This window comes from Macaca fascicularis, chromosome 2 (assembly GCF_037993035.2).
Source record: "Macaca fascicularis isolate 582-1 chromosome 2, T2T-MFA8v1.1".
In the NCBI taxonomy this organism is placed as follows: Eukaryota; Metazoa; Chordata; class Mammalia; order Primates; family Cercopithecidae; genus Macaca; species Macaca fascicularis.
In genome coordinates, this window is record NC_088376.1 from 28,336,630 (window position 1) to 28,363,286 (window position 26,657).

A 26,657-nucleotide genomic window follows, 5' to 3' on the forward strand; every position below is an offset into this window, starting at 1 on the left:
CAAGTCCCTTTTTACTTGAAAAAGGATCTCTAGATAAACCATCTAATAATCACCCACTTGCCCAGGAACTCCTCTGGGCTGGAATCATGTCTTTTATTTCTGTTATCCCCAACATCTATTACTATGTTTGCCACATAACAGGAGGCAGCACTTCAAGAATGATCCTCTTAGGTATAGCTCTGAGTGTACCGGCCTAAAAATGCTTGAACATTAAAGTGCTTGAAATGATTTTTAAAGAAAGATTAATACGTTTAAAAAAGTGATAGGGTTTTCCTCGTTCTTTTAAAGGGAGATGAAACTAAAGGCTATTGAGGAATATCTGGTAGGTGGTGGACATGGGTCAGTCTACTTTGGAGACCATGATGTGCTCACCATTGAGCCACAATGCTGAGTCAGAAGCCTGGGATAGAGGATACTACTAATATCCACTTATATATCCCTCCTCCTTACCACAACTCCTGGTTTCCAACTACCAGCAGCTCCATTTGGCCTAACGGCTTTTCTTATCACCATAACCTACTCTGCCACCTAGATACCCCTCAAGAGCAGCTCTTAGCCAAAGACTAAAGAAGTTAGGGTATAAATACTCATTTCCTCGCTCTTCAGATGGAATAACTCTGAGGTAAGTGTTCTACACCAGCTCCCAATTTTCCCCCCACAGAATTAAGTACCAGTTGCCCACAGTGAGAGCTGGCTTAGTAATTCACTATTTATTGGCCACCATTTCCTCATTATTTCACTTTTCACTCTCCTACTCTTATCCCAAAATAAACTACCTACACTCAAATCCTTGTCTCAGAGTCTGCTTCTTGGGGAGCTCAAACTAAGATATCTAAACAAATGCATTTTCAGAAAGTTAAGAGGATTAAATACCAAGGAGTAGGGGATCCTGAAGGAGCAGGAGTAGCTATGTTTATGTCAGACAAAATGGACTTTATGTCAAAAACTGGCTGGGCGTGGTGGCTCATGCCTGTAATCCCAGCACTTTGGGAGGCCAAGGCAGTCAAACCACGAGGTCAGGAGTTCGAGACCACCCTGTCCGATATGGTGAAACCCCATCTCTGCTAAAAATACAAAAATTAGCTGGGCATGGTGGCGCGTGCCTGTAGTCCTAGCTACTCAGGAGAGGCAGAGGCAGGAGAATTGCTTGAACCCGGGAAGCAGAGATTGCAGTGAGCCGACATCACACCACTGCACTCCAGCCTGGCGACACAGGGAGACTCCATCTCAAAAAAAAAAAAAAAACCTATACAGAGAGACCAAAAGGATCAATTCATCAAGGGGATATAACAATTGTAAATATACATGTACCTAATGTTACAGCACCTAATGTTTGCTGTAAATATATAAAATATATAATATAATATAAAGCAAACATTAATAAATCTGATCTGGGCACAGTGGCTCATGTCTGTAATCCCAGCACTTTAGGAGGACAAGGTGGGTGGATCACTTGAAGTCAGGAGTTTGAGACCAGTGGGGCCAGCATGGTGAAACCTCGTCTCTACTAAAAATACAAAAAATTAGCTGGATGTGGTGGCACATGCTTGTAATCCCAGCTACCTGGGAGGCTGACGGGAGAGGATCACTTGAACCTGGGAGTTGGAGGCTGCAGTGAACCTAGAAAATGCCACTGCACTCCAGCGTGGGCAATGGAGCAACACTTAAAAATAAATAAATAAATAAATAAATAAATAAATAAATAAATAAATATCTGAAAGGATAGAATAAAATACAATAATAGTAGGAGACTTTGATATTACACTTTCAACAATGGATAAATCATTTACACAGAAAATCAATGACAAAGCACTGGGCTTGAACTATACTTTAAAGAAAATGGACCTAACAGACATATATAGAACATTCCATCCAATAAGAGTAGAATATGCATTCTTCTCAAGTGCACATGAAATTTTCTCTAGGACAGATCAGATGATAGGCCATAAAACAAGTCTTAACAACTTTTAAAAGACTGAAATCATACCAAGTGTCTATTCCAACCACACCGGTAGGAAACTATTAGATTGGTGCAAAAATAATTGCATTTTTGCAATTCCTTTCAATGGCAAAAACCGCAATTATTTTGGACTAATCTATATAAATCATTAACAGGAGCAATTTTGGAAAATTTACAAATAGGTGGAAATTAAACAGCATGCTCCTGAACAACCAGTGGGTCAGAGAATAACTTAAAAGGGAAATTTAAAAATATCTTAAGACAAACAGAAGTGGAAATACAACATACCAAAACTTACAAAATGGAGCAAATGCAGTTCAAAGAAAGAAGCTTATGGCAATAAATGCCTACATTAAAAAAGAAAAAAGATCTCAAATAAGCAACCTAATGTTACACCTCAAAGAACTAGAAAAAGAAGAACAAACTAAAGTCCAAAGTTAGTAGAAAGAGTAAACAAAAAAGATCAGAGCAGAAATAAATGGAAACAAGAAAAACAATAGAAAAGATCAACAAAACTAAAAGTTGGTTCTTTGAAAAGACAAAAAAATGGACAAACTTTTAGCCGGACTACAAAAGAAAAAAAAAGAGAAGACTCAAAATAAGAAATGAAAAGAAGACATTATAACTGATACCACAGAAATACAAAGGATTATAAGAGATTATGATGAACAATTATGTCAATAGATTGGATAATCTAAAAGAAATGGATAAATTCCTGGAAATGTACAACCTACCACAACTAAATCATGAAAATATAGAAAATCTGAACAAACTAATAACAAGAAAGGAGACTGAATCAGTAATTAAATAAAAAAACCTTCCATCATGGAAAAACCCAGAACCTGATGGCTTCAAGGCTGAATTCTACCAGACACTTTAAAAAGAACTAACACTACTTCTCAAACTCTTCAAAAAGCCCAAGTGCAGTGGCTCATGCCTATAATCCCAGCACTTCAGGAGGCTGAGGTAGGAGAAATGTTTAAGCCTAGGAGTTCAAGACCAGCCTGCATAACATAGTTAGACCCTGTTTCTACAAAAAATAAAAATAAATAAAGATTAGGCAGGTGTGATGTCACATGCCTGTAGTCCCAGCTACTCAAGAGGCTGAGGTGGGAGGATCTCTTGAACCCACAAGATCAAGGTTGCACCACTATACTCCAGCCTGAATGACAAAGTGAAACTCTAAAAAAAAAAAAAAAAAAAAAAAAAACCTCTTCAAATTGAAGAGGGATGCATATTTCCAAACTCACTTTAAAAGGTCAGCATTATACTGACACCAAAGCCAGACAAGGACACTACAAGAAAAGAATATTACAGGCCAATATCCCTGATGAACATGGATACAAAAATCTTCAACAGAAAACCAGCAATCTCAATTCAACAGCAGATTAAAAGAATCCTTCACCACGAGCAAGAGGAATTAATCCCAGGATGGTTCCACAATAAATTGATACAGCACATTAACAGAATGAAGGAGAAAAATCATATGGTAATCTAAAGGTACAGAAAAAGCATTTGACAAAATTCAACATCCTTTCATGATAAAAACTCTCAACAAATTAGGCATAGAGGGAACATGCTGTACCTCAACCCAAAAAGGCCATATGTGACAAACCCACAATTAACATCACACTCAATGGTGAGAAGCTGAAAGCTTTTCCTCTAAGATTAAGAACAGGACAAAGATACCCACTCTTGCCACTTCTATTACACATAGTATTGGAAGTCCTAGCCAAAGCAATTAAGCAAGAAAAAGAAATGAAAAGTATCTAAATCAAAGAGAAAGAAGTTAAATTGTCTCTGCAGATAACATAGTTTTATAAACAGAAAACCCTAAAGACTCCATCAAAAAACTTTTAAAACTAATAAACAAACTCAGTAAAGTTGCAGGATACAAAATCAACACACAAAGACCAGTACTATTTTTTTTTTTCTGTTTTTTTTTTTTTTTTTCTTAATAGAGATGGAGTCTCACGATGTTGCCCAAGCTGGTCTTCTCAAATCCTGGGCTCAAGCAGTCCTTCCACCTCAGCCTCCTAAAGCATTGGGATTACAGGCAAGAGTAACCATGCCCAGCCATGTTTCTGTATACTAACAACAAACTATCAAAACAAAACAAAAAATCAAGAAAACAATCTCATTTATAATAGCATCAAAAACAGTTAAGCATCAAAAACAGTTAAATACCTAGGAATAAATTTAACCAAGGAGGTGAAAGATATATACACCGCAAACTAAAAAACACTGATAAAAGAAAGTAGGCTGGGCGCAGTGGCTCACACCTGTAGTCCCAGCACTTTGGGAAGCTGAGGCAGGCGGATCACGAGGTCAGGAGTTCGAGACCAGCCTGGCTAACATGGTGAAACCCCATCTCCACTAAAGATTAAAAAAATTAGCTGGGTGTGGTGGTACACGCCTGTAATCCTAGCTACTCAGGAGGCTGAGGCAGGAGAATCACTTGAACCTGGGAGGCGGAGGTTGCAGTGAGCTGAGATTGTGCCATTGCACCCCTGCCTGGGTGACAGGGCAAGACTCCATCTCCAAAAAAAAAAAAGTGAAGAAGACACCAATTAGTGATAAGATATCTTTTATGTTCACAGGTTGGAAGAATTAATACTGTTAAAATGTCCATAATACCCAAAGCGATCTACAGATTCAATGCAATCCCCATCAAAATTCCAATGACATTTTTCACAGAAATAGAAAAAATAATCCTAAAATCTGTACAGAACTACATAAGACTCCAAATAGCCAAAGCAATCTTGAGCAAAAAGAACAAAGGCAGGGTCATCACACTACACTTGATTTCAAAATCCCCTATAAAGCTATCGCAATCAAAACAAAATGTTACCAACATGAAAAACAAATACATAGACCAACTGAACAGAATGGACAGCTCAGAAATCCATCCATTTATAGTCGACTGATTTTCATCAAAGATGCCAAGGGGAAGGGACAGTCTCTTCAATAAATGCTGTTGGGACAACAGGATATCCACATGCAAAAAAATGAAATTAGACCCTTATCTCAAACCATATACAAAAACCTACTCAAAATGGACTAAAGACTTAAATGTAGACCTGAAACTGTAAAACTACTAGAAGGAAACATAGGAAAAAGCTTCTTGACATTGGTCTTGGCAAAGATTTTTTGAATATGATCAAAAAGCACAGGCAACAAAACAAAAACAGACAAACTGGACTGCATCAAACTAAAAAGCTTCTATATAGCAAAAGAAACAACAGAGTAAAGAAATAACCTATGGAATGGGAGAGAACATTTTCAAACCATATATTTGATAAGAGGCTAATATCCAAAATATATAAGGTACTTATACAACTCAATGGTAAGAAAACAACCCAATTTTAAAATGTGCAAAGGATATGAATAGACATTTCTCAAAAGAAGACATACAAATGGCCAACAGGTATATATGGAAAAATGTCCAACATCACTAATCAGAGAAATGCAAATTAAAATCACAATGAGATATCACTTCATGCTCAGGATAGCTATTATCAAAAAGATGAAAGATGAGTGTTGGCAAGAATGTGGGAAAAATGAACCCTTGCACACTGTTGGTAGGAATGTAAATTAGTACAGCCAGTATGGTAAACCATATGGATATGTCTCAAAAAAATCCAAAAGAACTATGATATGACCCGACCCAGCAATTCCACTTCTGGATATATATCCAAAGAAAAGGAAATCGGTATGTCAAAAAGACATCTGCATTCCCGTATTTGCTGCAGCATTATTCACAACAGCCAAAATATAGAATTTACCTAAGTGTCCACCCCAACAGATGAATGGATAAAGAGAATGTACTATATTAACACAATCGAATACTATTCAGCCTTAAAAACTAAGGAAACGGCCACGCATAGCGGCTCGCACCTGTAATCCTAGCACTTTGGAAGGCTGAAGCAGGAGGATTGCTTGATCCCAGTTCAAGACCAGCCTTGGTAAGATGGCAAGACCCTGTCTCTACAAAAAAAAAAAAAAGTTTAGGCCGGGCGCGGTGGCTCAAGCCTGTAATCCCAGCACTTTGGGAGGCCGAGACGGGCGGATCATGAGGTCAGGAGATCGAGACCATCCTGGCTAACATGGTGAAACCCCGTCTCTACTAAAAAATACAAAAAATTAGCCGGGCGAGGCAGCGGGCGCCTGTAGTCCCAGCTACTCGGGAGGCTGAGGCAGGAGAATGGCGTGAACCCGGGAGGCGGAGCTTGCAGTGAGCTGAGATCCGGCCACTGCACTCCAGCCTGGGCGACAGAGTGAGACTCCGTCTCAAAAAAAAAAAAAAAAAAAAAGTTTTTTTAATTAGCTAGATATGGTGGCTCAGATCTGTAGTCCCAGTTACTTAGCAACCTAAGGCAAGAGGATCCCTTGAGCCTAGGAGTTTGAGGCTACAGTGAACTATGATTGCACCACTGCATTCTGGCCTGGACAACAAAGTGAGAGCCTGTCTTAATGCTAAGTGAAATAAGCCAGGCACAGAAAGACAAATACTACATGATCTCACTTATATGTAGAATCTTAAAAAGTCAAACTCAGAGAAGCAGAAAGTAAAATGATGGTTACCAGGGACTTGGAATGTGGGGTATGGGTAGAGATGTTGGTCAAAGAGTACAAAGTTTCATTGACACAGAAGTTCCGGAGATCAATCGTATGGCATGGTGACTATAGTTAATAATAATGCATTGTAATTATATAATTGAAAATTGTCAATAGAATCAATTTTAAATATTTTCACCACAAAAATTAAAAGTATGTGAATTGAGATATGCTAATTAGCCTGATTTAATCATTTTACAATGTATGTATCTCAAAATATCACATCATATACAATATATACATTTTTGTTAATTAAACCTTAATAAAGCTCAAAAAATTAAATTATTTTCTCATTTTAATTAACATATAATTGTACATATTTATGAGGTACCCAGCAATATTTTGATACATTTAATACATAGTGATCAGATCAATATAATTAGCATATTCATCATCTCAAACATTTATCATTTCTTTATGTTGGAAACACTCGATATCATCCATCTAGATATCTGAAACTAGATATTATTGTTAACCATAACCATAGTCATCTTACAGTGGCACAGAACACTAGAACTTATTCTTCCTATCGAGCTGTAATTTTGTACCCTTTAAAAAATCTCAGGAGGGCACAGCGGCTCACGCCTGTAATCCCAGCACTTTGGGAGGCCCAGGCAGGTGGACCACGAGGTCAGGAGTTCAAGACCAGCCTGGCAACATGCTGAAACCCCGTCTCTACTCAAAATACAAAAATTAGCCAGGCATGGTGGCACGCGTCTGTAATCCCAGCTACTTGAGAGGCTCAGGCAGGAGAATGATTTGAATCTGGGAGGTGGAGGTTGTGGTGAGCCGAGATTGTGCCACTGCACTCCAGCTTGGGCGATAGAGTGAGATTCCGTCTCAACAAAACAAAACAAAACAAAACAAAACAACCTCTATTTGTTTTTAAATAACACAAATGTCCTAGAGGAACACGGATTAAAGGGGTTAAAATTAGAGTGGTAGAGGCCACTCACCTTTCATTCCTCTCTAATACAGAAAAGTAATTGAAAGGAAGAGTGATGGGCCCGTGATGAGAAACATGCATGGGTGTGCACCCCAATACAGCATTTTTGGGGGGTGGGGCGGTGTTGAGACAGGGTCTCCCTTGGTCAACCAGGTTGGAGTGCAATGGTGTGATCTCGGCTCACTGCAGCCTCGACCTCCTGAGCTTAAGTGATCCTCCCACCTCAGCCTTCCAAGTGGCTGGTACTATAGGCGTGTACCACCATACCTGGCTAATATTTTTGTATTTTCTGTTGGCACAAAGTTTCACCACATTGCCCAGGCTAGTCTTGAACTCCTGGGCTCAAGGGATACTCCTGTCTCGGATTCCCAAAGTGCTGGAATTACAGGTATAAGCCACCATGCCCAGCCTCCAATACAGCTTGTTTTTCTTTCTTTCTTTCTTTCTTTTTAAATTTTTATTTATTTATTTATTTATTTTGAGGCAGGGTTTCACTCTGTCACCCAGGCTGGATTGTAGTGGCACAATTATGGCTGACTACAGCCTCAACTTTTCTGGGCTTAAGTAATCCTCCCACCTTAGTCTCCCAAATAGCTGGGACTACAGGTACATACCACCATGCCCAGCTAGTTTTTGTATTCTTATGTAGAGATGGGGTTTCACCATGTTGTCCAGGTTGGTCTCGAACTTCTGAGCTCAAGTGATCCATCCACTTGGGCCTCCCAAAGTGCTGAGATTATGGGTGTGAGCCACCATGCCTGGCTCAAAACAGCATTTTTAAAAGGTAAGAAGATGGGAAGTAATCTTTATAATCTGTCTGACTTCAGCAGTGTTGAATAAAATGTCCACACCATACTATTGCATTATCAAATAGAAAAAGAATAATCAATTACATTGTTTCTAAGTATATAAATAATTTACATCATAGAAAGATTACATCTAGGCAGGGCGCAGTGGCTCACGCCTGTAATCCCAGCACTTTGGGGGGCCAAGGCAGGTGGATCAACTGAAGTCAGGAGTTCAAGACCAGCCTGGCTAGCGTGGCAAAACCCTGTCTCTACTAAAAACACAAAAATTAGCCAAGTGTAGTGGTGCATGCCTGTAGTCCCAGCTATTTGGGAGGCTGAGGCAGGAGAATCACTTGAACCCGGGAGGTGGAGGCTGCAGTGAGCCAAAATTGCACTACTGCACTCAAGCCTGGGAGACAGCAAGACTCTGTCCCCCACGCAAAAGAAAAGGAAGGAAGGAAGGAAGGAAGGAAGGAAGGAAGGAAGGAAGGAAGGAAGGAAGGAAGGAAGGAAGGAAGGAAGGAAGGTTAAAGAAAAATTATGTGTGTGTGTAAACACAAAAATTAATGTTTAAATATATTATTTTCTATTTGGCTATACAATACATTGCCTCATCACTTTCTAAAAGATACCCAAAATCAGACTTCATTTTAGGTAGAACATTTGCTAGGTCATCTTTTTCTTAAGACTGCAAAATTTTCCTTGAGGTCAGTCTGAAGCCTTTGGGAAACAGGCCTCATTTTGGAGACAACTAGGTCAACATTTTTATGTCAGTTATTTACAGAAATAATTTTATTTAGGATTATTTTTGTCTTATAAACTTTTTTTTTAATTAACAGACATAGAGATGAAGTCTCACTACGTTGCCCAGGCTAATCTCAAACTCCGGGGCTCAAGCAGTCCTCCCACCTTGGCCTCCCAAAGTGCTAGGATTACAGGGGTGAGCCTCTGCATCTGGCCTGTCTTATAAACTTCTAATCTCTTTTTGTGCTAAGCTATGAAAGCAATCAAATCAGTATACAATATCAAGTAAGTTCCTTCAGATGCTCCATAATATGAAACCATCTAAGGTGCTAACACAGAGTAGATTTAACTCATGGAAGTACATGCCATAATTTACTTTTGAAATAGTAACTTACTTTTTTAAAGCCACAAAACACTTTACCAAAATAAAGTACTAATCAGAATTAGAAGGAGTTGCTCTGGATGAAATAGAGGGGAAAGCCTCTATTTTCAGAAGGCTCAGGAACCCATCCCGTTCCCTTGTTGGGATTCTGCAGTTTTAAAACCACTGTCTAGAACCAACTTTTTGCATATTTTGAAGAACAGACCTCATGAAAATTAAAATGCTTAAGTGAGACCTGAGGAGGCTCGTTTCCCTCTGACTCTGCCCATAATGAAATGTGTTTGTGGTTTTGTGATTTTTTTTGCATTTCTTTATTATTTATTTATTACCATAATACAATGAGTGATCTCTCCTCAGAGCTCTGTGTGAAACCCAAAGTAGAAAGGAACAGGGAGGTGGAGATGGGGGAAAATGTAAATAAAGCAGCAACAGTTTCCCAGAAGAGAAGAAAGGCTCTACTGTACAAAGAGTGAGTAACTTTCACAGCAGAAGAGGATATCTCTTCCTCTGAGAGTGAAATAAACATAGGTCTGGGGTGGTAGCGGGTACACTGAGGCAGGAGGGTATTGTATGAGAAAGGTTAAGCTTCCTAGAATAAACAATGAGGTGGAGGAAGATCAAATGAAAGTAGATGGAGTGGACAGTCTGCTGGAGAAGCGGGGGAAAAAGGTCCAGACAAGTTGCTATCAAAGAGAAGCTTCCCGTAATAAGAACGCCAGACAAGAACAGCTGTGACTACACTATATAAATACATAGTTGTCTAAATGTGCCGACTTCTCAGACCCTCCAATGTAGCCCCTCTCCAAGGAGGCCAACTGCAGATCTCTTTTGACCAAAAATCCTTTTCAGTTCTCACTTAACTCAGTCTCTGAGGAACTAGCACTGAGCTTTCTGTTCTCAACACATACACATCACCAGCTAATCTCTTCTCCAGCTCCAATGTTCCCCAAACCCCACCTTCCATCCTCCCTGTCCCAACAAAATAGGTGCAGCACCACCATCACGGAAAATGACTCGAAGACTGAACTCCTCGTGGCCCTCCTCAAAATAGCAGCTACCTCTTGCTGGCCCTGTTTCTGCCAACAAGCCCATCATTCATTCCTTCAGTGTCCATTACCTTCCACACATTACCAGCCACCAGACTCCACTGAGCTTGCTCATTCTCTTTCAGAGACACTGCATTCCCCCTTCCTACCTTTGTTCCACTGGAATGTCAAACCTACAATAATAAAATAGCCCCCCAGACTGCTCTCTCTGCTGCCAGGGTAGTCTTCCTAAAATACCACTTTCCTTAAACAACCCCATCTCTACCAAATCCAGAGACTACTCCTGGCTCTTTGGGGATGCTGACCAGAATTAGACTTGTTTAACCTATCTCTAGATTTACCAGTCACCTAATTAATCCCAACCCATGTCAACATCCAGGTGAACCCCACTCTAACTGCAAAGCTAAACTATTTACTATACTGACAAACAATTCATATTAAACCAAAAAGAGTCACTCATTATTAAAAGAAACCCTTCTCTTAATCTTTTATAAAGACGTTTTGATGCAAATAGGCTCCCTTCAATGATCTAAAAGTAAGTTTTCTTAAAAGAGACAGGCCTCTATTATTTATGAGTCTAGGAGCATATTAAAAACTCAAAAATAAAATAAAAATCTGTAAGCAACAATGCACAAATCTATAGCAGTCAACCTGCCGTAAAACTCAAGATATTAAGTCTCTGCTATTTAAAGCTCTGATGCATTGCTCCCTAATTTAACCTCCCTCAAGATGTGCATCAATGTACACTGTATCTGTAGTGAGAGAATATTCTTTTTTCCTATGCTTTGCCTACAGTGGAGAACCATCTTTGATAATTTAACCGATCTTTTGAAAATTAATCAGCACCCCCCACTGTTTTGAGTTGCATTCAACAGAAAGAGCAGGGAGTTGTTTGTTTTTCATATTATGGGCCATTTGTATTTGATCTCCTGTGTACTGCCAATTTGAGTCCCTTCGCTTGGTTTTTTAGGATGTTAGTCTTTTTCTTACCACCTTGAATAAACCTTATGTACTAACCTTTAGTCTGCCATATTCATTGCAAATGTTTATGTATTTGGTGGGGAGGGGTTTGTTTGGTTTATTTGGTTTGGTTGTAGAGAAATGTTAATTTGTTTAGAAAGTCATATCTACATTTGGCAGTGCTTTAAGGTTTTGCTTGCAAAGGTTTTTTCTACATAACCGAAAAATAACAAAAAATGTATTTTTCCTAGCTCTTTAAAGAGTTTGTTTTTAAAATTTAAAACATTCCTCCATCAAAATGTCAATGTTATAAAAGTCAAAAAAATAAAATAAAAATGCTAAGGAACTCCAGACTAAAGAAAACTAAAGAGACATGACAACTAAACAGATATGTGATTCTTGAGTGGATGCTTAATGGAAAATATAAAGAATATTTTTGGGTCAACAGATAAAATTAGAAAACAGAGTAGATTAGATAAAAGTATTATATTAACGTTAAATTTACGAAAGTTGGTAATTGAACTGAGGTTATTAACAGAAAACCTTGGCCAGGCGCGGTGGCTCACGTCTGTAATCCCGACACTCTGGGAGGCTGAGGTGGGCAGATCGTTTAAGGTCAGTAGTTCGAGACCAGCCTGGCCAATATGATGAAACCCCATCTGTACTAAAAATTAAAAAATTAGCCGGTCATGGTGGCAGACACCTGTAATCCCAGCTACCTGGGAGGCTGAGGCACAAGAATCATTTGAAATCAGGAGGTGGAGGTTGCAGTGAGCCAAGATCACACCACTGCACTCCAGCCTGAGCAGCAGAGTGAGACTCCATTTCAAAAATAGGAAACCTTATTATTAGGAACTGTATATTGAAATATTTAAGGGAGGAAGGGCTATGATATATAAGTAACTTATTCCCATATAGTTCCAGAAAAAACAATTTATACATAAAGACTCATATATATATTACATACATGAGACTCTCTATATACATTTATACATATATATATATATGAGCCAATAACAGCAAATAGAATAAAATGTTACTAATAGGTAAATCTAGGGAAAGGATTTATGGGATACTCTTCATTATTATTCTCATGACTTTTATGTAAATTTTTAATTATTTGAAAATTAAAAGTTTTTTTACAATCTTTCCTCCACCTGAATTTGATCATTAAAGAATCCTGTTTTTACTTTAGTCTTCCAAGAGCCTGATACAAAGCATTGATATATAGTAATTACCCAAGATTGACCAACCCTTGAGTTGTGGCAAAGTTTATACCTTTTGGTGGGTCACAGTTCCCCCAGGGTCCACTTTGTGTGAAGGGCACAAGAAAGCAGACAGAAGGTGCAAGTGAGGGGATGAGGGGAGGCTTTGCCTTCTTTAGATCTCTCCAGAAGGGTGTACCTTGGCACCTCTCGGTGCTGTGTCAGACTTGCAAACACCCAGGGTGCCAGAGAGTGACCCGCCATATGACTGCTGCCAAGAATCACGGTGCAGCTGTCAACCTTGCTGAGAACAGGAAGCACAGTGACACTGTGTGCTGTGACCCTCACTAAGCTCTGGCTGGCTCCATGTATCACTGGCCTGCACTTCTCGTGAAGACAGCCAGCCAGTCCTCACATGCCCTGCAGTGTGAACAGGCAGCAGCTGGGCAGGCAGCTAACACGTCCCTGCTCCTCTGGACCAGAAGCAAATAACACAGTAGGATTTAAAGGCTGCTCAAATACATTTTTTGTTCATGGGAATTTGGCACTGAGGCTAGAAGAGGTAAAATTAATGACTGCAATGAAATCTGTCAAATTGACTAATGTGCAAAAAGGCTTATCATTTAAAAGTGGTTTCATTTTCTGTAATCTCAGATCTGGAATGGAAAAAAAAGAGAAGCCTAAGAGTAAGAGCCCATTAGATGACAGCAGTCCAGCAGAAATATAATGCAAGCCACATCCGTAAATTTAAGTATTACAGTAGCTGTGTTTAAAAAGATAAAAGAAATAGGTGAAATTCATTTAATAATACATTTTACTTAGCCTAAAATATACCAAAGTATTATTCTTTCAATATCTATGCAATATTAAAAGTTACTATTTACATTCCTCTTGTTTTACTAAGTCTTAAAAACCTGTGTACATTTCACACTTACAGCACAATTCAAACTAGTGAAACTGCAAGTGTTCAATAGCCACACAATGGCTAGTGGCTACTGTGTTGGACATAGTAGGTAGAGATTATAAACTTTGAAAGCTCCTCTGCAAATAAATGCAACCAGCCCTCATTTTAGCATTATTGAATTCAATGACTATTTATCAACAAAAGAATAAGCATAAGTATGCTCAACGAACTAAATATATTATGAACTAGAGAAAAAGTCAACTCTTAATCACAGTTCAGTACATATTGGTATATAATTATAGTTATATAAGAAGGAACATTGCCATAGAGCTCTAAGAAGGCCTTTATTCTCTAGAGTTCTGTAGTCAAGCCTTGGAGGATAAGCAGAATTCCCTGGCAGAAAATGAAGGAAAGGCATTGCAGCTGGTGTGAGCTTCCAGATTCTAAGGCAGAAGGGGGAGAAAGTTCAAAGAACCTTTGGAGAACATGGAGCAGCCTGATGGCCACAATGCAATGAAGATAACTGGAGAAAAGCTTTGAAAATAAAGAGACCTCAATGAACTGAACCTGCTTGCTCAACTACAGATCACTCTTCTCTCTGAGGATAATGGGAAGTTCAGAGGGGTTAAGCAGGAGAGTGTGATCACATTGTATCATCACTTTATGGGAAAGCCAGGTATGCAGGAATGGAAATAAGAACTCCAGAAGCTGCAGCAGACGCGGGCAAGGAATAATGAGGAAAAGCCTAAATTCAGCCAGCGCTAGAGGGAGGGACTTGAAGGGAGGATCAAACAGGACCTTCATGACCAGAGGACGTCAGGGAGATGTTACTTATATCAAATGAGCAGATAAAATATTACCAGTATTATCCCCTTAACTCCTGCTGTGCCCGACCCACAGCTCCTGAAAACTCTGAAACCAGCATCTGAAAGGCTGCATTAGCCAACGGTGGACACCCAGCCAGAGGAATATGCTGGCTCAATTGAGAAGGCTGTGTCATTGTGCTAGCTGGGCCCCATGTTTCCGTCCTTTGGCATCTGCACGGTACATATGTAAATGGGAACTGAGGGGGCGATTATATGGTACAAGTCTATGCAAATGTCATATGACCAAAGAAAATGTGTTCAGTCAAATGATCTGCCTAAATGATTTAAATATTTGAAATATCCATGAGAAAAATACTGGTATTTTCTTCATAATACTCAAGAAGTAAGCTCTAGTGTGATTGTTAAAGCTAACTCTTGACCTTCCTTAAAAAGCTCTGGGAGTCTCAGGCCGGGCGCAGTGGCTCACACCTATAATCCCAGCACTTTGGGAGGCCGAGGCAGGCGGATCACCTGAGATCAGGAGTTCAAGACCAGCCTGGTCAACACGATAAAACCCATCTCTACTAAAAGCACAAAAATTAGCCAGGCATGGTGGTGGGTTCCTGTAATCCCAGCTACTTAGGAGGCTGAGGCAGGAGAATAGCTTGAACCTGGCAGGCGGACGTTGCAGTGAGCTGAGATTGCACCAATGCACTCCAGCCTGGGTGACAGAGCCAGACGCTGTTGAAAAAAAAAAAGGCCAGGTGTGGTGGCTGACGCCTGTAATCCCAACACTTTGGGAGGCCGAGGTGGGTGGATCACCTGAGGTCAGGAGTTCGAGACCAGCGTGGCTAACATGGCAAAATCCCATCTCTACTAAAATAATAATAATAATAATAATTACAAAAATGAGCTGGGTATGGTGGTGCAAGCCTGTAATCCCAGCTACTTGGGAAGCTGAGGCAGGAGAATTGCTTGAACCTGGGAGGTGGAAGTTGCAGTGAGCTGAGATCACGGAGATCGTGCCACTGCACTCCATCCTGGGCAACAGAGCGAGACTCCCTCTCAAAAAAAAAAGCTCTGGGAGTCTCTGAATCAATTCTGGTTGTAGGGTGAGGGGTCTGCCTAACTCGAAATTTTAAAAGTTAACAGAAAAGAAATTTCCTACTGTAAACAAGCAGGAAAGCAAGGAATCTATAGTGACAAAAAACAGTTTCCACTGCTGAACAGTCAGTGTGAATATATATATACACACACACACACACACACACACGTATCAGAGAAAGAAGATGAAGGGTGAGGTAGTTGTAATCCCAGCACTTTGGGAGGCCGAGGTGGGCAGATCGCTTGACCTCAGGAGTTTGAGACCAGCCCAGGCAATATAACAAAATCCGTCTCTACCAAAGATACAAAAAAAAAAAAAATTAGCTGGGCATGTTGCCACATGTCTGTGGTCCTAGCTACTCGAGAGGCTGAAGTGAAAGGATAGCTTGAGCCCAAGATGGGGAGGTTGCAGTAAGCTGAGATCGCGCCACTGCACACCAGCCCAGGCAGAAGAAAAAGAAAAAGGTGATGACGCTGAAAAATAATCGAAAAACTTCTACATAAACTAAAATACTATTACTAGACAAATTTAATAATCAGTCTGTTCTGAAACAGTTCAGAACAATGGACTCCAAAATAACAACAGAAATTCCAACCATGTTTTGATCGCAAGGATTTGCTTCCTACTTTCCTGCTCATAAAAACAGGCTGCTTTTTTATTTTCTTTTTTATTTATTTATTTATTATTTATTTACTTTGAGACAGGGCCTCACTCTGTCACCCAGGTTGGAGAACAAGTGGTGCAATCTCGGTTCATTACAACCTCTGTCTCCCAGGTTCAGGCCATCCTCCCTCCCACTTTAGTCTCCCGAGTAGCGGGGACTACAGGCACTTGCCACCATACCTGGCTAATTTTTGTATTTTTTGTAGAGATGGAGTTTCGCCATGTTGCCCAACCTGGTCTCAAATTCCTGGGCTCAAACAATCCACCTGCCTCAGCCTCCCAAAATGGTAGGATTACAGGCGTGAGCCACCACGCAAGACCCAAGCTGCTTTTTAAATAGCAGTCCCAAAATAAGAAAAATCTTTATTCATACTAAAATAAGGAGAAATGCTGGGACCAACTAAAGCACTCTGTTAGAGCCCTTTGTAAAATTTTTGTAAACTGAATATTATTGTGCCAATCCCAAATACAATTTCAGAGAATGAACTAGAATATTCTAAACCAGCACAATTCAATAGAAATATAATGTGAGCTATATATGTAATTTCAAATTTTCCAGTAGAAATAATTTTAATAATATATTACCCGAACATATTCAAAATATTATCATTTCAACATATAATCAATATAAAATATAATTACTGGGACATTCTGCATTGTTTTTGCTTATGATGTCTTCAAAAACTGTGTGTATTTTACACTTACAGCATATCTCAATTCAAAGTAAACACATTTCATGTGGCCAGTGGCTACCGTATTGTACAGCACAGGTCTAGACCAACTATTTCATTCTGTGGATGGAGATACTAAACAGCAAAAAGGTTAAGGAACTTGGTAAATTGCAGGGCCAAGTTAGAATTCTTTTCTTGGTTTGGTTTTGTTTTGTTAGAGGTGGGGTTTTGCTGTCTCCAAGGCTAAAATACAGTGGCCCCATCACAGCTCACTGTAGCCTCAAACTCCCGGGCTCAAAGGATCCTCCCATCTCAGCGTCCTGAGTAGCTGCCATCACAGGCTCAAACCACCATACCCAGACAGGCTAGAGTTCTTACTTCCTAGTTCCCAAAAGAACATTCTTTCTACTAGATCAGACTATCTCGCTCCTGTGTTTTATGTCCATGAAACACAGAATAGTATTAAATTATGTCAGACCAAAGATGTCTGGGATGAAAGAAATTGTCAGGAGATTACATAAAACCAGAGCTCCAAAGAACATATATGGCTGAGGCAAAAGAAACCCAACATTTAATCAATAGAATTGATACCATCTCAATCAATAAGCCAGTATTGTTCTGTTTTGACAAATTCAAGAACACTTCGTATTGACACGTGTGTACAATTACTGGTGAGTAAATCAACCATGCTCAGAATGGTGACTACTGTATGTGAAAACAGAACAACAATGTATAGCAACTGAAATGTATTCGAGAATTCAGGCTTACATAATTCCTAACAGAATTCCCTAAACCTCAACTTGTACTTTGTCAGTAACAATTAAGAAGAAACCTGCATGATTAAGATAAGAAAAAATGTAGGAAACTTGCTAAAATACTCTGGCAAATAAAAGCAGGGGGTTAGATAAAACAAAATTGGCAAATGTAGATAATCATTAGAGCTGGCTGCTGAGTCCAAGGCAGTTCATTAAACTATCCCTTCTGCCTTTAAGGGTGTTTAAAACTTTCCATTAAGAAAAAAAAGTTTTTTAAAAAGCACAGAAAGGAGGGAGGAAGGAAGCGTAATCTCGGAAAACGGTTTTCTAGAGCCGTTATTCTAAGACCAATAAATAAACACTGGCATTCCAACAATAATTCCAAGACCACTTGAAAATGTGCAGTAATTTCAGTTCTAAGAGAGCAGACTAAAGAATAGAGAAGAAACAAGGAAAAAAGGAAGGAGTAGGGGAAAATATTTTTTAAATACCTGTACCCCCAGTACTCTGAGAAAATCAGTCAGCAACTCAACATACATCCTTCCAGACCTTTTCCTGATCATATATATTAAAATTTATGTTTGTGGTATAGTATGAAACCTATTTGGTCTTTGTCCCAGTTCCTGTCACGAGCTCTTAAAACCCTTGGGATTTCCTGAGCAGGAGGAGTGTCTTTTATTGTTCATCAAGAGCCCCTTTTGATCATACCTGAGTTTATGTTAATGAGGTGACTTAAGGTGTAGTGCACAGATAACCCAGGATGAAGCTGCTCACCAGACAGACCAGGTTATTAGAGGATTAAAGGATTGGAACCTTCAGCTCCACCCATCAACCTACAAGAAAGGTAGGGGAGGGAAAGTGTAGAGATAAAGCCCTAAGAAAAAAAAAAATTTTTTTTTTTTTTTGAGATGGAGTCTCACTCTGTCGCCCAGGCTGCAGTGGTACGATCTCAGCTCACTGCAGCCTCTGCTCCCAGGTTTAATCGATTCTCATGCCTCGGTCTCCCAAGTAGCTGAGACGACAGGCTCAAGCTTCCAGGTTGCTGAACATGTGGAGGTGCCTGGGGGGTCGTGCACCTGGAGAGGGAAAGGAAGCTTCACTCCCTTTCCCCAAACCTTGCCATGTGCATCCCTTCATCTGGCTGTCTGTGTATCCTTTATATTAAACCAGTAAACTGAAGTGTTTCCTTGAGTTCTGCAAGCCATCCTAGCAAATTATTGAAACCAAGGAAGGGATATGGTGGGAACCCTGATTTATAGCCAGTCGGTCAGAAGCAAAGGTCACAACCTGGGACTTGCAATTGACATCTGAAGTAGGAGTAGTATTGTGGGACTGAGCCCTGATCCTGTGGGATGTGATGCTATCTCCAGGTAGGTCATGACAGAACTGAAATGAATTATGGGACATCCAACTAGTGTTCAGAGTGGGAGAATTGCCTGGCGAGTGAAGGAAAAAAAAAAAAAAACACACACACACACACACAGTTGGTCACAGAAGTGTTCTGTGTTGAGTAAAATAGAAAAAAGTTTTACAGCATTGTATTTTCTTTTTTTTTTTTTTTTTTTGAGACGGAGTCTCTCAATGTCACCCAGGCTGGAGTGCAGTGGCGCGATCTCGGCTCGCCGCAACCTCCACCTCCTGGGTTCAAGCAATTCTCCTGCCTCAGCCTCCCAAGTAGCTGGGACTACAGGCACCTGCCACCATGTACACCTAATTTTTTTTTTTCCTTGAGACGGAGTCTTGCTCTGTCACCCAGGCTGGAGTGCAGGGGCGGGATCTCGGCTCACTGCAAGCTTCGCCTCCTGGTTCACGCCATTCTCCTGCCTCAGCCTCCCCAGTAGCTGGGATTACAGGCGCCCGCCACCACACCCGACTAATTTTTTGCACTTTTAGTAGAGACGGGGTTTCACCGTGTTAGCCAGGATAGTCTTGATCTTCTGACCTCATGATCTGCCCGTCTCAGCCTCCCAAAGTGCTGGGATTACAAGAGTGAACCACCACACCCAGCCTTATAGTATTACATTTTCTTAACTAATAAAATGGGATTATACTCATGAAACATCAATGCTGTTCCTCAGTCAGCATCCTGTATTTGGGAAAGGACCAACTTCTTAGTTCCCTTGGGGTGAAATTCGGGGTTAGGCACATGACAGGCACAATCTCCTCCACAGGGTATTTAAATCCTGAACCAATACTCACAGGGACAGAGGCAGTTAGAGCTGAATCCTAAGTCATTCAGTGGCAGCAGACTGAACAGAAGGTCTGTGAACTTCTGCGGCTGAGATCCCCAAATGAGATCAAAACCTGTTTTCCCATTGTGTTCAGCTTCTAGAAGCTACCAGTATCCTTCTTATATGCATTGTTTTCTTATTTAAGCTAGACAGAGTATATATCTGTTGTATGAAGTGAAAGAACCCTGATAGTGTTATACTACCACTACTACTAAAAACATCAGCTAATAATCATGTATTTACTATTCTAAGATTTTTTCTTGTCTTATATAATCCTCACAATGATCCTACAACGTAAATACTACTATGTATTAACCCATTTCAGAACTGAAAAACTGAAGTCCAGGCAGATTAAGCAATGTGCTGCTACTCACAGCTACCGGTTATAGAGCCAGAATTTGAACTCAGGCTGACAGATCCAATAATTTAGTCCTAAATTATAAAACCTTCTATCAAGCTGCTTTATTACCTGATTTCTTCACAATCATCTCCTACATTGGAATATTTAGGTTGTTTCATGCTTTTCATTATCATAAGTAAGGCCATAAAACATGTCACTATCCTTTTAGTTTAATTTGAGGGCATGCCTTAATTTACACATAGATTAAATTTCTGGCATGGATTTGGCAGGTCAAAGGATATGTGATTTTTTTTCAGTCTTCATTCTTGATTATGTATTGCAGAATGAGGGCATTTGTTTTCAAAGCTTGTTAAGAAATAAAAAAGGAAACAAAGTTGGCTTTTTTTTGTGAAGCACTGTTTCTGCCTTCAGGCATTCATGTGTGTTTACGTGCTTAGAATGGAGACAATCTGCTCAGCTAAGGAAGAAAGAAGATCCTGTTTTAAATGTTAATTGATGTAGGACAATAGGATTTCCCAATCAATAACAAATACACTTCAAGCCTAAGGCTTAAGGAGTTCTTGAGTCCAGCCTTTTATTACGTCATATTTCCTAAGGCAATCCTAAACTCCATTCACTCCAGTCAGTTAGTGGTTGTTTTGTTTTGTTTAAAAAAAAAAAAAGGTAAATTATAATCAAGGATAGTTCTCAAACTTTTGAAATTTTTGCTCTGTATTGGGTACTTCAAGACTCAGAGCTTACATTATTTGAGATACCAGTTAAGTTGACAAAATGATGAAATTATTAGTGTGTTTCTTTTGTGAGATCAAGACTATTTCTATTTTCTGAAGGTTATTCCAATGTGATGACTTCTTGGGAAAATCACATTATCTACTTTTATGCTCTGTAAATATTGAAATACTCTCTGAGTACAAAATAAAATTTAGGACGACCTAACACCATGCTAACCTTGGAGGCAACACCATTTCTTGTAAGCAGGAAGCTCTAGAGAAATGATGGCATAAGAAGTCACCCACTTATAATGGTCAGGTGGAAAGAGCAAGTACCTTAGCAAGAATGTTCTGCCCAGTGTTATGTCCTTGCTGTCATGTACAGCAAAATGGCCTTGTTGACATTTTGGGGGAGATTGTATAACTGAAGGCAGAAAAGTAAGAATATTCTAAGATTCGGCTGGGCGCAGTGGCTCACGCCTGTAATCCCAGCACTTTGGGAGGCCGAGGCGGGCAGATCACAAGGTCAGGAGATCCAGACCATCCTGGCTAATTCGGTGAAATGCCATCTCTACTCAAAATACAAAAAATTAGCCGGGGTGGCGGCGGGCGCCTGTAGTCCCAGCTACTCGGGAGGCTGAGGCATGATAATGGCGTGAACCCGGGAGGCGGAGCTTGCAGTGAGCCGAGATCATGCCACTGCACTCCAGCCTGGACGACAGAGCGAGACTCCGTCTCAAAAAAAATAATAATATTCTAAGATTCTTCATGGACTGAAATTTTAGTATCTAGGAAAACTAATTCCTCAACTTTTATCTACTCAAACAACATATGATTTTTAAAAAATATTTTAATCATAAAACTAGTATCAGGACACAGAACAACATACTAGCACAGTCCTTTTGAGTAACTGCAGCAGGGCCTACTGTGCCATCACTGACAATGATTATTTTGCATGGTCAGATAAGAAAGTTGAAAGGGAAACCACCAGTAAACATTCACTAAACACAGTAAAGAGCAACCCAGTGAAGAAAGAGCTATGAGATACACAAAACTAAGGAACATGAAGATAAAATGAAGCACCCCAGAAAGTTCAGGGCAACAGAAATAACAAACAGGGTAATTATTATCATTAAACCCATTGGTTGAGGTTTCAACCCTGAGGTCAAAGACCCTCAGGCCCCAACCCCCAAAATGAATCAGGACATGTTACACATTATTCATGCTAACTAGCTCGATTGTCATGTTTCATCTTACTTGGCAATCCCCCAGTCCAACTCAGCTCTTGAAAGGAAGAAGGGACAAAGTCACTGCACACAGTGCAGCATTTGTCTCTCACAAGAAGCCCTTCCCAGCAAACTCATGAGACTAGAGAGGCTCTTGTTGTTGGTCTCATACAGAGGTACATAGCATTCAAATTTGGTGAGCCCACAGAATTCAGTAAGTTAAGAGTCTCAGGCTACAATGAACTCGTTATACTTTCCTTGAAGATTTAGGAACTCACCTAGGGCATGGCTACAACTCCGACAGGATTCCGTCAGACTGACAATTATTTGCTGCAGATCGGCTCTGGGGGGAGTGGGTGACGGGTTAGGGTTTTTCCAGCCATTACATTTGCAAGACTCCTCGGCCTAAAAAAGGAATAAAGAAACAGATAAAATTATGTAACAGGCAGCCGTGGACTGATGGTTTTACATGAGAACAATGTACACTAGTTATATGACAGCTACCCCCTCACCCCTGACTTTGTCGTCTTCCATATAGACAAGAGAAAAATAGAAAAGCTGCAGATCAAGCAGGTGTCTATCTTTGTGCATGGGTTGTTTTTTTTTTCTTTTTATTATACTTGGTCAGCTTTGGTACGATAGTGCAGCTTCAGGTGATCTTGAAAATCAAATACTATCCTATACTCCAGCTGCTTAACTTCATTTTATTCTTTAATTTAATGTGTACCTGAAAGCTCCTGGCAATGCTGGAAAATTTTTATCCCAGAGGGGTGGGGGGGAGGGGGAGGGGAGTCCACTTTTGTCACAATTCATTTTTATTAATAGAAAATAAACACTTATTCCAGTTTAAAAAAAAAAGAAAGAAAAGCCAAAGGTGGTATTTGATTTGGGTGCTTTGCTTTTTGTTTTCTTTTGTTTTCTGCTGGCTGGAATCTGCATGCTACAGCTCATGCAGCTGACCCACACACTTTGCTCCCATTACCCCCAATGAGTGTCCATGAAGTGGTCAGTTCCAAGAAAGTCCATCTCAAAGATGGACTTTCCAAATCCACAAGCCAGACTCCTGATGTCCCACAAACACAGCTAAGGTCTAGGCTAAGGTTGAGCCTTGCAGGCTCTAAGGCACCAGCTGCATCTCTGCCCCAGGGACCAGAAGGGAAACCCACAGGACCGAAGAAGTTAGCAATCTTAGGAAGATGAGACGGGGGCACACCCAGCTGACGACACACTTGCAGGCTCCTCCAAGACTTCTGTGAGCTCCCAGCTTTAGAACTGAAGAGGGCTTCATCATGTAGTCCTGGGTTTCTACTTATACATATATTTCCAGGTTTCCTGTACTAGAACACCATCATTTTAGCAACACTTGATAGAAAGCTCCCTTAACTTTGTCCACATACTCTTCACACCTCTCTATGTTTGTAGACAAGAGTGAACACGATGTGGCCTTCTGTAAGTGATTTGACCCATGAAATGGAAGGCAAGCAGGAAAAATTATCAGTTATTCTACCTGGTACCACACTGTGTGCTTCGGCAGGTCTCAAGGTATGAAAGGCTAGCATGCTCGCAATGAATGACCCCAGCCACTTATAAAAATAATTATTCTGCCCCTTCTCTACTATTCTCAGCACTCCATCACTCTCACCATTTATTTACTGCTTCAAGTCAGCTATGGCTGGGAAACCAGAAAGTACACTGTTAGAATAACATGTAACACAGATGAAGTCACTCTAGGGTAGAGCCATCTGCATATACTATCCAGTATGGAAGCGTCTGGGCACATGTGGCTACTGAGCACTGGAAATCTAGCTAGTTCAAATCAAAGTGCACTGTAGTTGTAAAATATACAGATTTAGAAGGTTAGTGCAAAATATAAAATATACCATTAACAATTTTTACATTATATATTGAAATTATATGTTTAAATGTATTATTTTGGATATATGGGTTAAAGAAAAGATATTATTAATATTGACTTCTTTTTACTTTTATAATACAGTTATCCAAACTTTTTGGGTTTTTTTTTTTTTTTTTTTTTTTGAGACAGAGCCTCTCTGTGTTGCCCAAGCTGGAGTGCAGTGGTGCATTCTTGTCTCACTGCAACCTCCACCTCTCAGGTTCGAGTGATTCTTGTGCCTCAGCCTCCTGAGTAGCTGGGATTACTGGCATGCACCACCACGCCCAGCTAAGTTTTGTGTTTTTAGTGGAGACAGGGTTTCACCATGTTGCCAAGGCTGGTCTCGAACTCCTGACCTCAGGTGATCCATCCACCTCAGCCTCCCAAAGTGCCAGTATTACAGGCGTGCGCCACCATGCCCAGCAGCATAAGTGTAATTTGAAGAAAATGTTAGAGGCTGCTGCTTTGACCTCATACATAAAATTCTCCAAGATAGAGATCATTTCCGAGCTGTGTATAACAGTATAAGAAAAGAGAATAGTCGGCCAGGCGCGGTGGCTCAAGCCTGTAATCCCAGCACTTTGGGAGGCCGAGACGGGCGGATCACAAGGTCAGGAGATCGAGACCATCCTGGCTAACACGGTGAAACCCCGTCTCTACTAAAAAATACAAAAAACTAGCCGGGCGAGGTGGCGGGCGCCTGTAATCCCAGCTACTCGGGAGGCTGAGGCAGGAGAATGGCCTAAACCCGGGAGGCAGAGCTTGTAGTGAGCTGAGATCCGGCCACTGCACCCCAGCCTGGGCGACAGAGCGAGACTCTGTCTCAAAAAAAAAAAAAAAAAAAAAGAAAAGAGAATAAACCATTGGCAAGGTAAGAAGGGTCATGGTAGAAGAAAACTCTGCTTTTGAATGAGTCTTCTTCAGTGGGCCATGTGAATCTGGAACACCTAACCTGATTGCTTTTCCCATTTTGTATTAATGAGGATGGAGAAAGCAGGGCCAGGAGAAGCACCTACATCAGCATCCCCATAGCTACATCCCCCAGTGAGTAGCTCAAGTGACCCTCTTTTGTCTAGGCATCAGGCAGGCCCAACTTTTACCCCCAGAGTTCTCTGTTGCCAGGCTGAACCTGGCCTTGAAATTCTCTGCAATGAGCCATCCACCTCTTCAGAGGCTGCAAAGGTCTCAGAGGCCATGTTCTTGAGGGAAATTGTCATGAGAATTTACAATGAAGACAGTGAATAGCAGAATATGGCAAGCCAAAATACACAGCTTTGGTATAAGGGTTATTAAAATGCAGATACAAGAAAAGCTTGGCCGGGCGCAGTGGCTCACACCTGTAATCCCAGCACTTTGAGAGGCCGAGGCGGGTGGATCATGAGGTCAGGAGTTCAAGACCAGCCTGGCCAGTCTTGAATGCTAAAACCCCGTCTCTACTAAAAATACAAAAATTAGCAGGGCATGGTAGCAGGCGCCTGTAATCCTAACTACTCGGGAGGCCGAAGCAGGAGAATCACTTGAACCCGGGCAGCAGAGGTTACAGTGAGCTGAGATTACTGTACTCCAGCCTGAGCGAGAGTGAGACTCTGTCTCAAAAAAAAAAAAAGAAAAAGAAAAGTTCTCTGCCCTCCCGTATATCCCCAAAAGCAGGACATAAATTCTTAAAGGTATCCCTTCTTCCCTCTCTACCAAGAAGGACAGAAGTTGATCATGGAGACAACTCTAGACCTTTATCAGCCCAAAGGTACCAGGGGAATCTACATAACAAACTTTGCTAAAACCAGCCCTAATCTACCATTGGTTTCTGCACATACTTGCCTTCCCACAATCTGCTGTCCCTAGCAGCTCAAGGTCCTTTTCCTTTGTCTTCTCACTTCTCTAAAAATTTACTAGTCTGCTGAGATAGCCCATAAGCCCAAATTCTAACCACTTCTTTGAGGTACTCTTCACTGGGTGCTCCCATGTTCATGCACAATGAATATGTCAATAAACTTGCTTTTGTTTTTCTCTTGTTAATGTATTTTATTAGTCTGACTGATAGGGCCCCAACCGATGCGCCTAAAATGGTAAAGGGAAAACAGCTTTCTTCCCCTACAAAAGTATCACTAAGATTTCGTAGGGTCAGAGGAAACCACCCTTATTGCGGACCAACCTCTCTTAGTTGCTGCATAACTACTTCCAGGAACTCCCTAAGCCTCCAGCTTTTCTGAATAGCCTGGTCTGATCCACAGCCCTTTCCCAAAGGACCTTCACTTTGAGAAAAAAAAAAAAAATGACTAAACAGCCCCCACAAGCAATTAAGGATGGCAGGCCAAACCTAGAAGCAAAAAACAGTAATAACCAAAAACACCTTGAGTTTGGAGAACTGCATTTCGAGCCCAGGAGTCATGCACACTGACTCATTCTTTCAACAATATTTATTGAGGCCTACTACACGCCAGGTACTATTGACTATGAAACAAAGATTCTGCTCTCCTGGATATTACATTAGGGGTGGCCGGGGATGGGGAAAACAAGATTAACACATAAGTAAATTATAGCATATACTGGAGAATGTGATGGTGCTATGGAAAGAAAGATAAAAGGACGAGTACAGGGAACTTAGCAGAGGGTGGGATAAAAGGTATAATTTTAACTAGGACTTTTTGAGATGACCTTAGAGCAAAGACTTGAAAAAAGGAGG

The 26,657-nt window shown here is 40.6% G+C and overlaps 1 protein-coding gene across 2 annotated transcripts in view; it reads right to left on the bottom strand.

Annotated features, from left to right (window-relative positions):
* The window catches only part of KAT2B (lysine acetyltransferase 2B), a 116,363-nt gene that overhangs the window by 61,156 nt on the left and 28,550 nt on the right, over positions 1 to 26,657 (bottom strand). For both annotated transcript variants that reach the window (XM_045387018.3, XM_045387017.2), the window contains exon 2: positions 22,359 to 22,485. In XM_045387018.3, the coding sequence (XP_045242953.1) occupies positions 22,359 to 22,485 (127 nt within the window). The remainder of the gene's footprint in view (positions 1 to 22,358; positions 22,486 to 26,657) is intronic.